We start from the raw sequence: 16,811 nt of genomic DNA on the forward strand, positions 1-16,811 counted from the left end.
CTTAGAAGATCAGGATCCAGAAAAAAGTGAGTGAATCCACTTGCTCTCTTGCAAAAGATCTTAAGCTTCGTCAACCACAGTCTCAAACCAATGGTTATAATAATCATGTGAACCCTATCCAGGAAGTCTGCACCTACCTATATGGTCCAGTCAAGCAGTCATTGTTTTCATGGTCTGACACTATGTCTTGGAATCATCACTCCAAGCTTTATTAGAAAATTTGAGCATATTACTGATTAAAAATTAAAGAACACACAAATGTGTATTAGAAATATCAAAAATTGTAGGTACTTTTTTTCTACCAATCCAACTATAGTGTATAAATACAGAAAAATAATTAGATTTATGTGTATTATTCCATTGCAGAATGATCCACTGAAACCAAATTATTATAAAATTTAGTTTTTTTCTCACACACTATTGAGTGAATTCAATAAGTTAGTTGATAAAGCCAAAGGAATAAATGGAAGTCTAATTTTCTCAGAACTTTGAGGGGATTATTGTATGGTAGAAATAAATTGTAGTTTTGTACAGAATTATAATCCGATAAAATAACTGCTGGTAAGCAACTTTGATTTGGATATTCAATTGATATCGACTCTTGATGAAATTTTTTGAAAACAAATGGAATTCATTAATTTAATGTTAGATTTGACAAAGGTGAACAATAAGCAATTTGAATGCTTCAGATTCGAATCTTATTTCATTTATTATGATTTAAGCGGAAAGATAAGATACATCATCATCTCTCGTTAACAATAAATTTGTTTCACAGATTATTACAAACATTAAAACTAGTTTAATAAATTGTATATCAGTCTAAGAAACTTTAAGGACTGATATATTTAGCTTAAGACATTTTAATGTAAATGTATGGAGAAAAAGTTAATTTACAGCTTAAAAGAAGACAAAGATATAACTAATCTATACTTTATGTAATACGTCAGTTGGTACTACAGCTAATAGAACTATAGAGAATATATTTTCAATGTATTAAATCCCTCATACAGATCCAGTCTCAGTCAGTTAATCATAAGTGACGTAGAATCTGGTAAATATATGCGTTGGCTCTCATACCACCTTCATCACTGCAAAAAGAAATTATCAAGACAAATGTCAAGATAGTAAAAGCAATAACAATAACAGTGTTAGTAGTAATAAATGTAGAAAAGATTACGCATGGTTTGAGAACAACCAACACATTTTCAGAATAAGTTTACTAACTAGTTGTATCCACAATAATTAAATATTCAATTATCTATCAAATAGACCTTTAATTCTTTTCCGTTTTATTACCTATCATACTTTGTTGATATGGTATGGAAACTTGAACCGATATACATATGTGCCAGGTTCTAAGCTGCGTATAACTGGCTTACAAAAATAAATACTAGCCTAACATACTAATGAATTATTTACATCTTATTATCAAACGTTATTCATAAACTTAAAGCATCTGTAAAGCAAACATTTATGAAATGTGGATTGTGTAATGAACAAGTTTTTAATTCTTCAGAGTCATAACAACCATTACTGTAAACTCTTTCGGTCATACCATGTATATATATATATATATATATATATATATATATATATATATATATATATATATACGTATATGATGGGTGTGTGGTACAGTAATATGTATTTAACTTAAAAAGAAACAATCAACACTGCAAACATACATATGTAGTCACATTGTTTTCATATTTTACTTAGTTTAGAAAGAAATAAAATTTCTGTGGTATTAGGAAGAAACAGAGAAAAGTGACAACTACATATAATAAGAATAAAAATTATTATTATTATCAATATCATCTTCATGACGGATAGATGTTAGTGCACGGAAGTTTTTCAATGAATAGAAAGTAGAATCAATTGACCAACTTTATCGTGATTGATGTGACTGTTAACAAATGAGAAAATTGTAACGTTATTGACTTTTTTTCTTAATTTTCTCAAAAATAGATAAGGATTATTTTTAGTTTGGTAAAGAATAACACTATAAAGCAATGAATCGGTAAGTATAACAACAAATTCTGTGTTCTTGAATATTTCATGACTATAGCTGTTTTGAATTTATGGAGGTTATAAAAAAGGATAAGTTGGAAATGTAACTCATATGAAAGCAATCATATTCTTCAACATGATGTAGAAATACCCCTTAGCAGATACTATATATATATATATATATATATATATATATATATATATATATATATATAAACTAAAAGAAAAATACTTAAACAATGAAGACGTACGTGACAGTATGTTTATCATCTGTATCCAGCAGCTAACAGATATCACGCATTTTACCAACTTGATAGACTATAAGTAAAGTGTTGGAATGATGTAATCTAGGTTGAACGTTATTTATACACATATCCTGATTTTAGGACATGAATTATTTCTATGGTTGTTTTTATTTATTTTTTTTTTAAAAAAAATTATAATTAAGCAATCTAGAAATTGTTAACAAGGCAAATGATTTTACAAGATATCGTAATATACAGTAAACGTTGATTTTATAATAAGAAAAATTCTTCGGATTTGTCAAACGATTAGAATTATACAATGTCATTTCGTCTTATAAACAAGTAACAGAATTAATAACTAAAACTTTGAAAATTCTATTCATTCAACGAATTCATTTTACTGTAATCATACTATCAAGGTTACCAAATTAAATAATAGGAAGTATGTTGCATTGAAACGGAAATAATCAATAATTGAAGGTTAGATGGATAAATGATAATTGGTACATAGTGTCCAGTACTATAAATTTTTTTTCCTTTTATCCCGGATTATTCTAAAGGACAAACTGAATCAGTTAATTTAATCATATACATCAAAACAGGAAATAGGCAATATACAATGATTATCTAGAAACTAATTTACATAACTTTAACCAATAATCATGCTTTGACAATTACCTCACTTCAAGCCTTTAAAAAAACAATTACAGGAAAGAAACTTAAATTCAATTCTCTTTTTTTATACTTTTCTTCAACTTTATAACCTGAGAATAAGCATCCAAAACCTTTATTATTTGTGAATAGTTTCGGAAATCAAATTTTATGAAGTTCTAGATAATTGACATATGATTCCAATTTAAACATTAAAAACACAATGTTCAGAGAAGGGATCTGTTTTCAACGAATTTATTATCAAGTTGTACAATCGTATATATATGAATTTTTTAAAGTTAAAATACTAGTTTCGTGAGCAAATATGAACAAGGATAAAACATGGTGATGCAATCGAAAGATCGTGATACTAGATTATGTAACATGAGCAATAACAATACAGATAATAAGTTAGTAACGAATTATAATGTAAATGCAGTAAGATGATTAAAACGTTTTTGTTACAATAAATGAAGGTAATTAAGAGTAATTACAGGTAATAGATGTGAAAAAAAATAAATCAAGTGATATCATGAACAAAATCATGAGAATCTGAGGTATAAGTAAAGAGAGAAATGCGGTAATGATAACAATAATAGATTAAGGTGAAGGCAACGATAACGATAGGACGTATTTCATTGTACGTGCAATTCAGGATTGAGCTCATGGATGGTAAGAGCTTCTGCTATTTTAAGGAGTTGGATACGAAGAAATCGAGGCAAATTTGGACGAATAGTATACACAACATTAAAATCAACTTGTGGATCAGCGGAATGATAAGAGTCGATTAGATGCTCAAGAACAGAACTTCTAAGTGCTTTCCTATCACCCTTGTGGAATCGCACTAGGACTTATTGCCGAATAAGAGTTGAAAGAGAGCGCTGGCTACGGCCAATGTGCCTTGCTCCACAACAGCAGGTGAGCTAGTATGTGCACATGGAAACGATCAGACGGGGAAGCTTATCGTTTATGAATGCAGAAAACAAGTTCCTATTAGTGAACGTTATTCGCAGTTGTGCAGCGTAAAATGTTCTTTTTATCGCTGCTGCTAACCGATTTTTAGTTACATCAGATGTTCGGTCACCTTTGGTTTATATAAAGGTATCTCTTTATCTTCTTCTCTAAGAAGAGGCTTGGATAGTCGTTTTACGCGAGTTTTCCTGAGGAATGCGAGTTCTTCGCCAATACATTCTGTAATACATATCCGATGTATTCAGTAATATGAAGAGTGAATAAGATTCCTCTTTCTTTTTAAAGGAACCCAGATATAGAAGTTGGTCAGCTGGCCATCTCATGTTTTTTTTTCTAAAAATGGATATTTTTAAGGAATCATCACTCCTCCTCGTCAGACGCACATCGAGAAAAGAGATTGACTGACCTAGCTCACTTTCTAACATTAAGTCTATGGAAGGGCAACATGTGTTGAAGGAAAGTAAAACATCTACTAATTCGATTCGCGTCACAAATGACCAATATGTCATCTGTATGTCTTACATATAGATTAAATCGATTGATAATCGAAGTTGGTTGTTTTCCAGCTTTGTTATAAAACAGTCTGCTAAGATTGGACCCAATGGAGACCCCATCCCTTTGTCTATATATTTCATTGTTGAAACTGAACTGGACATTAAAGGTACAGCGTAACAATAGTTCTTTCAAGTGGCCAGTCGGCAGACCCAGATCTATGACATTAGAATCAATATACCCACATATATAACATAAAGTCTCGGTTAAAAATACACTGATGAGCAGAGAGCTAACGTCAAGCGAGATTATGAATTTTCCGGAAGTACTAGCGTCCTTAATACTTTCAATAAATTGAAAAGTATCATGAACAGAATATTTAGTAATAAATTTTCCAAAACTAAAGTAGACAAAACACCGCAAATTGAAAAATAACTAATGTTAAAAATCTAAAGAACAAAAGGACAATAACCCCAGACTTGTATGATCATATACGTTCGGTGGGTTCTGTCATCCCGCGCTTATATGGATTACCGAAAGTACATTAACCTGGTTCACCGTTACGACCTATTTTGGATATGTCGAATTCGCCACACCACAGAATCGCCCGATGGTTGACGGAAAAATTGAAACCAGTTAGGAGGCACGTATCTAAATATTCTGTTCATGACACTTTTTAATTTATTGGTAGTACTGATATCCAAAACAACATCGTCCACTTTAAGACAGTGGATATTCTTTTCTGATGAATGTTAAAAAGCTTGAAACCTAGATTCAAACCCTGCTTATTATTATCTACAACCATTCCGCATCAAATATACAGTATGTATTATGTTGCCAAATCACTCAGTTTTTAAATGAATCACGAACGTCACCTGCCTTCTGTTGTAATTCAAAATATTTATTTAAAATATTTGATGAATATGATAATACTTTAGAAACTATTCTTATCATGTAAGTATCATTATCAAGGTTTGACCTGATAATTTCTAATAAACTGAGCATTGGTTAGATTGTTATAAATTAATTAATATATTTGTAATATCCCAATGAGTAGAAAAATTAAATTTTCTGACGTTTCGTGACTCAGTGTAAGTCAATTCTTCAGAGAATGAATAACCAAATCAAAATTAATCCAAGTTTAAATAGTACAATGGAACAACAAGAATATTATGTGACCAATCAAAAAACAGGTTTGAACAAATCAATGTCATGTCATGAACTGAAGCAAGCTAGAGAATCACGGAAAACCAAAGGGCATTGAATGATCGTATTGTTTCTGCATGAGATCTCTCAGTAGCACGTATTAAAGACCCTACCTGATGAATGAACACCCACGTAGTAATCTAATATCACTTGTTGATAAGCTACCTTCAAAATATTTGAAAATCTCCAAAAACTTACTATACTTAATAATATGAATAATGATATTATTAAACAACCTGGTAAACAAATGAATCCATATACAAATAGCATGGCTCACCAAACCAATAAGATTTTTGTTCAATTACTTCATTTTAGCCTAACATCAACTTAATTTGAGAGGGCTTTTTAAATTTTGCTTCATACTTATTCGATTTATGTATATTTTTAGAAGTTTCATTTTCCTTTGAAAAATAAAACAATTCCAAAGAGAAAATTCATTCTCTAATCACGTATTCGTTATTCCTTATATAGTTTATAAGACCTATACAACCTCAACATATTAATTGATTAGTAAATCGGATTTTTTTAATATTAGAAGAGACAAGGTTTACGCTGACGATCTTGTCTAATATGGCGACGAAATTTCATTGGTTAAACCAACCAACATAACGATAAGAAACAGTCTAATTACATTTTGAAAAAACACCTTACTAGTGAAATACAAATCTACCTCATATTTATAAAATAATTATCGCTGTAATCAAATATCCATTGCATTCAACTAGCAAATATAGAGCATACAAAGACAAAATGATTGTGTGATTTCAGAAACCCATTTTTAACTTTCTAGAAAATTCTGAATGAGACAAAAGTGGAAGAAAAAGCACAAGCCGAATTCAATTAAAACTATTCTCGATAGAATATTTCGTAGACAACATAAATAAGAAATGAAAAAAAAAGTGATAAAAGGCAAGGAAATCTTTTCTCATAGTTTTCATTTTTCCTCTTGGTGTCTTTTTTCATTTGTCTAAGAGTAAGAAGCTTCAGATTCTAGTGGTTACAGCAACAAATTTTAAACGGTTCATCATTTCACTTGTTCAAATTACAACATCCAATTCATATATTCAACACCAATATAATAAATGTAATCTGAAATTCAGACTAGGAAACGTTAAGTGGTTATTGGAGGTAGCCGACAGGAAACCCTGGATCTAGGTTTCGTGCTATTTGGTACTCATCAGCAAAGTGTACCTAAAATCTTAAGGGACCTAAAACACATGACATTGGTCACTACCAAGTGATCAATTAATTGTAAAGACTAAGAAACTGTATTTAACTAATAGTTAATTTTCTCAATATGTACAACTGTAGTAGGTATGTTTCTGTGGTGAAATATCGTAAAATAAAATTAATAGATTTAAGGTATACTTTTTAGGATAACTCACACAGAAAAGTTTTTTTGTAAAAAAACATAAATAACTATATGTAATACAAATAATTATTTGATTATCTGTTTAACATGAAGTGAATACACACTGCAACACCGCTTTTACTCGGAGAAGTAAAAGGAAATACCTAATGGACGTTTTTCTGAAGAATAGATGTCCACAAAAATCGAACAAACGTTTATTAAGACGACCATCATACACAAAATCAACAGCAAAAGTCAGCAAACAGACAACATCAATCTGCATGAATAGCGAACCCGAGGTCACAAACGGGTTGTTAAGGCCCCTAGGAATAGGTGTAGCCCACAAGCCTATGAAATCGTTGAAGTACTACGTAAACGAAAAGACACAACGACAAACAAAGTAACCGCCTTAAACCTAAATCAAAGAATCCTTAGAAGCCTGGTGCTCCGATCAAACATTAGTCCATAGACATCTATTAGCTAGTAAGAAAAACGATGAACAAACAATCAAAACGAACATACAAACAACGATCACATAGTTATGTAAAACTAAGTTGCAGGTCAACAGGTAAAGATGCTAATGAATGCTGGAGATATTCACTTTCTTAAAATATGTACTTACGATGTTGTCCAGGAGGACCATGAAAAACCTCAGAAAATCCAACACATCCAGCTTGAAAATAATTTATGAATTAAATAGCAATCAGTTAGTAGGATAAAAGGAACTAATGATTGCGGAATAGCTATTATACGATATATCTCTTAAATTTATACAAGAAACTTCTACTGAGATTTAAAAGATAATTAGCAGTATGCGATTCTCATTAAACAATACTTTCTGGATAACCATCATTGTTGTTAGGAGTTGAAAAAAATAAAAAAGACCTATTTTTAATTGCACAAAAAGAAAGTTGAATGTATGTGTGATCTTTGTCAAAGAACACAAACTTTTTTTCATATGTGACAACTCTTCATATGTTGACATTAATGAATAAGGGCACAATTTTGTTCAACATTTCCCATTTCAAATACTTTCACATCGGCCTGTCATTTTACAACATAATTCAGGTCATCCATAATCAGTTTATAATTAATGATTTTTTGTTCACTACAATTTCTGACAATCAAACTGAATTCTCTTTCTGTACTGACATATATTACAAATAAACATTTGATCAATAACATTGTGAAATTATAATGACATGAACAGTAATTAATAATACTACAATTTGATTATATAGATTTTACATTTTAAGAAGTACCCAGATTTGGACAGTTTTGTAATTAATTAGCCTTAAAATTTTATGTTCATTCAAACAGTTAGTGAAATGTGAATACTTGCCTAATCATTTTGTACCACTTGTTAATTTCAGTGTGAAAATATTTTTTACATACTGTGTTATGAACTATTTTGCAGTATAAAATGCTATGTTTCTATTGCAATGCTTCACTATTTTATCTCTGTTTACTTGTTATTAGTTGGCATTAATTATCTTTTAAATCTCAACAGAAGCCTCTTGCATGAACTTTAACTGATTTAAGAGCAGAGCGAAAGAAACTTATGAATTGTCAAACTTATTCATGGAATAACTAGAAAAAAAAGGATCTTGGACTCTAAAACAACATCAATTTGGACATTAAGACTAACACTTTATCTCAGTAGTATAATATATTAATTTTTTATCTGGTTGTAAATCATATTGTAGATACATATCGACTCCACCTTTTCTCTACTTTTTTTTTCTCTCTCTCTCCCAAGTTTACCCTCTTAGTTTTATCTTTTTTTTGTTAACTTTATATTTTGTTTCATTAATCAATTAAGTTGTGAATAAAATATATGATGTAGTGAGTATTTAGTTAAGTTCAGCTAACTGGTCAATGAAAATCAATCCGAATGAACAATTTCTATATAGCATTTCTTTATAAGTGACTAATAATGAAACATTAAAAGGAAAATAATAACAATGACTGACAAATATAACCAACTAATTATATACTCAAATACAATGTATAAAAAGAGGATTATAATTACAATCATATTAATATTAATTTTTAAAAAACACATTCTATAAGAAATAGACCTGATATCACTGTTGTTTAAATATATATATCAACATTTGTTCAATTCTTTTGAGTTTGAATTGATATTATGAAAAGACTATGAATTAAAAGCTGTAAAATTATTAAGGAAATGAATGTTTATTTGTACATTTATGTCGGAAATAACTTAGAAAGTATACTAATAACAACCGGTAACACTTCATGTAGTCTTTGTTTCTACTTTCTTTCACTACATAAATAAAAAAGGGCATTATCTTTTTCGATATTGTAAATAAAACCCAAAAATTGGCGGCAATTTAAAAAAAAAAACAATATTTCTTAATAAGTAGGTGAAAGAAGACAATGGTAACACAGCAGTAAGTTAAATAAATTTAAATTTATCGTTTAGCAACATTCTAAAAACAGACTGTAATATATATATATATATATATATGAATGGGTTAACAATACAATGCTTACTTTTAATCCTAGTTATAAGTATTATCAGCATCAGTGTGTATGTGCGATTGCAAACGTTCCATTTGCATTATTATTTTACAACTTTCAATATCTTATCATTAGTTGGTTTTTCACTATTTTCAAAGAAATGTATATATTAATCGTATTTAAACAGAAGCCACTTTTTGCTACGAGCTTACTGTCAATAAAAGCAACGAAGCTGAATATGAAAATTCTCACTACTCTAAGATGTTAACCAAAAAATATTGATCAGTAAAAATGAAACCAACATGAGTCAGGAATAAAAAATAAAAACATATTTTATACTATTGAAGAAGAACAGATTGTAGTGTAGCATTAATTATAAATAGTCTAAGTGAACTTTTTACAACCAGATAAACTCATAGTATGAAAGTCATAATCTAAAAGTATTGCAAAGAGATACTGTAGAACAGAGCAGTATCAGTCAAATTAATCATAAAATGCGTGAGATTAAATTAGTTTGGAGTCCTAAATAGTATATTTAGACCACTCAAAGATACCTTTTGTAATTATGGACTGTTATAACTATCCGAGAATCGTTCGGAAAAACCTTCAAAAGCCAGGAGGAACGGAGAAAATACGTCGACCAATCAGAGGGCTTTTGAAACTACCAAGAAAATCTAGAAACTGGTTAATCGTGTTTTCTTTATCCTGATTGGCCAGTTGCTGGAGTTGTCGGCAGTTTCAATGGGTTCCAAAATCTTATAAAATCCCTAGACTACGTAATCCTATAAACTTCCTCTAAACTTATCACGGTTTTCTGTTCACGATTAAAGTACTTCTGGAGACTAGGAAGTGGTTAGGAATTCGGTGTCTAAGCGTGCAAAGAACAAGATGTATCAGGACAAAACACAGACAAATATTCCTTAATGTAGTCTTGTGGAGAGATTCATTAGTGGTTAAAGTACCTGTCTTCCAACTTTTAAGACACAATTTCGAACCCCACCCCGTTGACTTCAGTTTGTGAAGACGAACAGTATTAATGGACAAACTACGAGTGTACTTCAAAACTGTGTACTTAAATCCCTACTTGGTTAATAAAATACTATATATTAGTTTATATATTTCATGAAGTAGTTGATAATATATGCTAAGTTCGTCTTGTGTTGATTTGAATGTTGATCAGAATGACAAGTCTATTATACTTACTTAAGCCTGTTACCCCTCGTGGAGGAGCATAGACTACCCACCAGTATGCTCCAATGAACTCTGTCCTGTAGCTCTAACTCTACGTGCAGCTCATCTAGGGCTACTGCTGGTCCCAAGCCCGGGTAAAGGAGGAGGGTTAGGCATGGGGTCAGCAACCCCAATCTGTAGTAAACAACCTTGCTAAAAATCGCCAACCAGAATGAACAAGTCTATTATGATGAACACTATTAAAACAAGACTTCTCAATGAGTGTTGTATACTACAACATGATTTTTATTGGCTACAAAAAATTGAAATTGTATCATTTCTACGTTGAACATGCATTATTAACACGACTTTTACTTTTTATGAATAACGATGGTTAGTGTTTTTCCGATATCCCAATACCAGATGGATTCATAATCTGTATAATTTACCCACAAAGATAATTATAAATCACCTATTAGAAACTAATGCCAAAGACACAACACATCTATTACGTCAACATGATTCATAAGGCGAAACCCTTATTTTGTAACTAGCAAAGGTTTTTCGTATTGGCTTATTATAAACAAAGGACATTTTCTCCATTCAAAGCTGCCATAAATTTTAAAATAACTAGTAACACTTGCGAACAGATTTAAAATCACTGAGCATATCCAACACAATTATATAAATTACTGAACACTATATATGCAGTTTAATAAGAGATTAAACCTGCAGAATCAATAAACTTCCTCCCGAAATATAGATATTAAAGACGGACTACATAAAGACCAATCACGTATGAGAAATATTAAAATGGATAGTGCTATTTGCAAATCTGCCAGTGAGCATAGTTAAATTTATATTAAAAAGCCATACCTATAGTGCAGAAAAGTCCAAAGGTACCAGTGAGAAATGTTGAGCTCATAATTGATGCTCATTAACTAGCATATGCAAAGCCACTAAGTCAACAGTGTCATATATACTCTTAGCAACAACTGTATTTATACTAGTACTTCTGTACTTAGCAAGTCCTCATAGGTATGCAGATGGAGTTTATAGGAGAGAAGAGAGAGTAGACTTTAAATTTATAACACTTTGTGGAGACAAACGTTAAATTGTTAGAAAGAATGGATAAATTTTGGTACAAAATAAAGTAAGGTGTAAATTCATCTGGTATATATCGTCCAATATTTCTAACTGAATCTTTGATATCGTTAAACAGAAATAAATAATATTGTATACTCTAATCATAATACATAGTGTTTCATCTAAAGTAAATTAAAAACTTAACAGAACTATCACTTCCCATTTGGTATCAAGTTAAATATGATCGGAATCTATAATTAGTAAACTGGCTTCAGTAATACAATTACAAATAAAGTAACTATTATTAACGACATAAGCTACATGGCTCATTTTTAACTAACTGAAAGTCTTATCCTACCAGGACATCCGTGTTTCTCAGTAGAACACTAAACATAATAAATTCATATACTTTATCATTTCTAAAAATGAAAGATAATTTTTGTCTTGATCGTACCTTATTAGGTCTATTTATATAACAAATACCTCAAAGTTTTATGAGATGGTATTTTTTTCTTCTTAAACTATTGTTTTTATTATCAGCGCACTTTGTACACAATTCAAGATTTGTGAAATTCTAAGAGGCGAAGTATGTACAGAAGAAACCCTTTTTGGAATACACTCTTTTAGGTAAGATTTCGCGACATGTGACAAAAAACTTAAACGAGTTTTTTTTAATTTTATAGGTATTTTCCCACTTGCATAGGCCTTAAATCTGGTTCACAATTATTAGCCTTGATCACATAATTATGAGAAATATCTCAATACGAACAATTTGCGTTTACATTTGTTAAACTATGAAGACAGAAATGTATTATTCTGAAGCCATTGTAATTTAATTCCTAAACGACTAATAAAAAATAAGAAAAACCCATTTATGTCTTAAGTTTTGATAATTGTTACTGCAGTTGAATAAAAATATTATGCTCAGCAGTTCCCATTCCCTGATGATATTAGGTTAATTATTTTTTCAAGTTCTGGAAATTTGTGGAGTTTATTTTCCCTAGTAGATGAATTCAGATAGAAAATACCGAGTATTACTAGACTGGTGTTTAGTCACATTTCGAAACTTTCTAGTAATGTGCAATATCGAGCCAAATTATGACGAAATCTGTTTAATCCTTCTCTAGTTAACGTCTTCAGTGATAATTAACTCCAAAATTTACTTTCTACGGAGTTAATTACGAATTCCCAATAAACTTCATGTCTTAGAGAACGATATACTTTATTTATTTCTTAGTACTAAATATTTATAGCATCAAAAGATTCCGTTGAATAATGATTTAAATTCGATCGATAATTTTTGCCATATCGGAAAAGTAAGCATTCATATGGACAAACAAATGAACACAACAAAAATAGTTTCATCAATCTAGAACACTAAAACTAAATCTACCTGTTCATCATTAGCTAATTGATCATGATAATAATTGTTTTGTCTCAAAGATCTTTTGGAAATACGATTATGCTTGAAATGATAAATTCCAGGTAAAATCTAAAATAAAAACATAGACAAAAAATAAATGACCACAACCAATAGTTGCTACATAAAATATAATGATAGATGTTGCTTTATAAGAATAAATTTAGAAGACGATTAAAAATTGAACCAAAGTATATGATAACATTTACAGCTTTCCAAATGATATGGCCAAATATCACTACATAGCATACAATTCATATTGCAAATATGTAAGTAAAATAGTAGGATTACCCTACCCAGAAATTAGGCTAATTGACTACAGCTTTGATTATATGTAATCAGACAACTAATAATAAGTTTGTGCATTGAGCTTTGAAACACAGTTATCTACAAGACCTGGTTATGTTACTGAGATTCCGAAACCAATGTAAGTTGAGTACGGTGTGAACTCGGAATCTGGTGATTGAAAGATGACTGCTTTGATCACTAAGTCACATCACTAGACAAATATTTAATCAGACTAGACAACATGAGCCAAAGGAAATAAAACTAATTTATGTAATACTACCGCTATTTGTCAGAACTATTAAAACTAGTTTTTGATTTCACTAGGATAATAAAAGACAACATTCAAGAGCTTAAAAGACTATAATAGGGAATAAAATGTTACTCATTTCACTTCTAAATGTTCAATTTTAGATTATATAAGACTAGCGAAACTAGATTTGATCATGAACAATTTACTAAAAGCGTATAAGAAGTTTCACTGGCCTAATACTTTATTTTGTCCCTCTAATCTTTTCATTTTGACATTAACTTATTATAGTACACCTGTTTCGGGTAAAGGAGCTTGAAATTGATAGCTGAACAATCTGATCAGATTGATTCCCTTAATGCCTAAAAATAAAAAAGGAATAAATATAACGGTGGGTATGTGTGTGCATGTCATATTATGTGAAGATCTAGAAATTACCGACCATTCTCGTGATCAGAACACGACAAGTCTGACACCTTAAATGATCATCTTAACTTTAGTCTTTAACACTGTCTCCACTTGGCAGTGACATGTTATAAAATAGTGAGAGATAACACAAGTCTTCAGTGTTCGAGTCATTAGGAGAGAATCTACCTAAGAGAACTGATAAACACTGATTAAAAACCAGTGATGCACATTAACTTCGGGACTTCGAAGAGGTAAGCGATTTATGTGTGACTTGGTCGCCTACTACCGTCAGAGTAAGTAATCTGAAGTTCTGTACGCGTTTATCCTGGGATCCTGGGACGCTAGTACCGAAACATAAAGCTGACAGCACTACCCTAAGCCTATGAGTCAAACCTTCACTAGTCGATTTACACTAGGCACCATTTATTAGGTATTTAGAAAACCTCAATTACACTAGGACGTAACTAACTGAAGTAGCTATGTCTTTTCATATTCTCTACCTATGATTTAACATAATGCAGCAGGGATGCAACGACGGGTGATATGCTCTGGACTGGGTGATTCGACGAGATACACTTAACAAACTTTTTGGGTTAGGAGATTTTCGAACAAACAAGCGTGAGTAATTGTTCATCATCACTGTAACAGAATTACGGCAAACGAAAAGTTATGTTCAAACATATTTGCAACTATTAATTGACACATAAAACAATACTTGCTTCCTTAGACCTAAACTATTGATGAAATTCAACAAGAAATGAAGTCAAAGCACCATGATAATAAATTTTAAAGTTAAGAACGAGTACATTAAATAAAATGAAAAATGAAATTTTAATACTAAAATCCTTGTTAATATGCTGTTGGATCATAGTACTAATAAAATAAACGCCGACTATTGTAACCAAAATGCACTTACAAACAGCTGTTTGTAAGATTTCCTAAAACCCAAGGATTAATTTCGTAAAAAATTCCTCATGATTATAATGACGACGCCGTTTTCAGAAGATAACTACGTTTTGTGATATATATATATATATATATATATATATATATATATATATATATATATATATATATACAACTTGAAAACATTAATTTTACAAACAAAAGTAAATTAATAATAAAAATGTATACGATCTGCTAGACAACTAATGCTTGTCCCAAGGAGACGGAATGAAAAAAAATCCTAGTTTACACCCGTCTGTGTAATCGCTTGTCATTCCCATTTTGACTGATAAGAGAAAAGCTACCGGAATTTATTGGGTATGTTGTTGGGGTTTCAATAGGATTCAGTTCTTGGTTTACTAACACATTTGCAACACCTCCCTACTGTTTCTAAACCCAGTATAAGGAGTTTCATATTTTCTAAACTACGTCAAATAAAGAAGTCTTTACACAGAGCTTTATATGAAGGACTATGTTTTAAGACGATGTAGTGGATTCACGATTAAACTCTTATACATCAAACAAAACAGGCCCATTGAGTATGATCTGAGTGGGATAGGTAGTGGAAAATCCAACCTACAATTAAAAGCCGGTTTTCCCAGAAGAGATTATAATTTTTTAGTTGACTGAAGACTTTTTCGATGAACACATTACGAAGTCATTTCGTATTTATAAAAAAGCTTGGATGTATGGATAGCCAAGATTCTGAATAGAAATTTATCGAGCCCATGGACATTTCTTCACCTGTAACATAAATCTGCTCATGTATATCGTACAAAAGCTGCCGGATGTTAATCATATGCACATGAAAAAATTTTTTGCCTACAACTTAAAATAAATTGCACAATTTTTCTCGGTGTTGATAGCCCATAACGTGGTTACCACTTACCTCTCCAAGATATAGAAATCCGTATTTTTCGGCTATAGCACGCGCAGCCTTTTCACCTCCTTTGATTTCTACAGCCCAATATGGAGTATACAGTGCTTTTCTTTTGTTATGAGATAAGTCAGATAGCTCAGGTGTGATTGGAACACTTTGTTTTGGTATAGTTTGATTGTTTGTAGCGCAACAACAAAGTCTGACAGTGATGAAAATTATACAAACAAGTGAGCATATTTTATAAATTTGAAGAGAACGAGTAAGGTTCGGTGGGTAAGATAGGAATATATATTCCATTGTAAATTTCGTGAATCATAATATTAATCACAAGCATAGCTTTAGTTCATTTCTTCACTAATAGAATTTCTAGTATACTAGGAGCGAATAAAACAAGAGACGATGTGACCTTCTCATTGATTGGAGCTGAATCTACAGAACGTTAAACAATTGGTTAATTTGAACAACTTGAAATAAAAGTTGTCCTAACCAGTGATTACTTAATTTTATATGATGAAGAGCTCAAAGGTTCACAGTGTTTATTATACATTTGGTGACACTTAAGATATTTCTCTTTCTGATACTATAGGTGGATGAAATTACACTTCAGTAGATCTTGTTTATTTGTCTTTGTGAAAAATGGACCATTTGGCAACACTAGCGGCTATTACTCCATGGACTTGTGTGCAACAGTCACAAAAGATAATTCTGGAAGAGGGACGGATGATGCTTTCAAAAATGATAGGGGTATTGTCCATGGATTTAGATTTCTAATATATCCCGTGTTCTTAATTTCAATAACAATCAAAACTAGTTCATACCCTGGTCAGTCTATATCACCTCAATAGTCTGTGACATACACGTCAAAATGTTCCGTCTGAATTCCTCCAGGGGGCTTATAGAGAACTTTCTACGGACTCAAACCTATGATCAAGTCACGAATCCGTAAAGATGAA

At 30.9% G+C, this 16,811-nt stretch overlaps 1 protein-coding gene across 2 annotated transcripts in view; it reads right to left on the minus strand.

Moving 5' to 3' along the window:
- Positions 1-16,303, minus strand: part of FUR1_1 (Uracil phosphoribosyltransferase, synthesizes UMP from uracil) — a 105,615-nt gene extending 89,312 nt beyond the window's left edge. For both annotated transcript variants that reach the window (XM_051215768.1, XM_051215769.1), the window contains exons 1-2: positions 15,868-16,303; positions 13,064-13,162 (exon numbers count right to left, since the gene is read on the minus strand). In XM_051215768.1, the coding sequence (XP_051066304.1) occupies positions 13,064-13,162; positions 15,868-16,155 (387 nt within the window). In that variant the 5' untranslated portion in view covers positions 16,156-16,303. The remainder of the gene's footprint in view (positions 1-13,063; positions 13,163-15,867) is intronic.
- Between the last annotated feature and the right edge of the window lie 508 nt (positions 16,304-16,811).

The sequence above is a fragment of the Schistosoma haematobium genome, chromosome 4 (assembly GCF_000699445.3).
Source record: "Schistosoma haematobium chromosome 4, whole genome shotgun sequence".
NCBI lineage: Eukaryota > Metazoa > Platyhelminthes > Trematoda > Strigeidida > Schistosomatidae > Schistosoma > Schistosoma haematobium.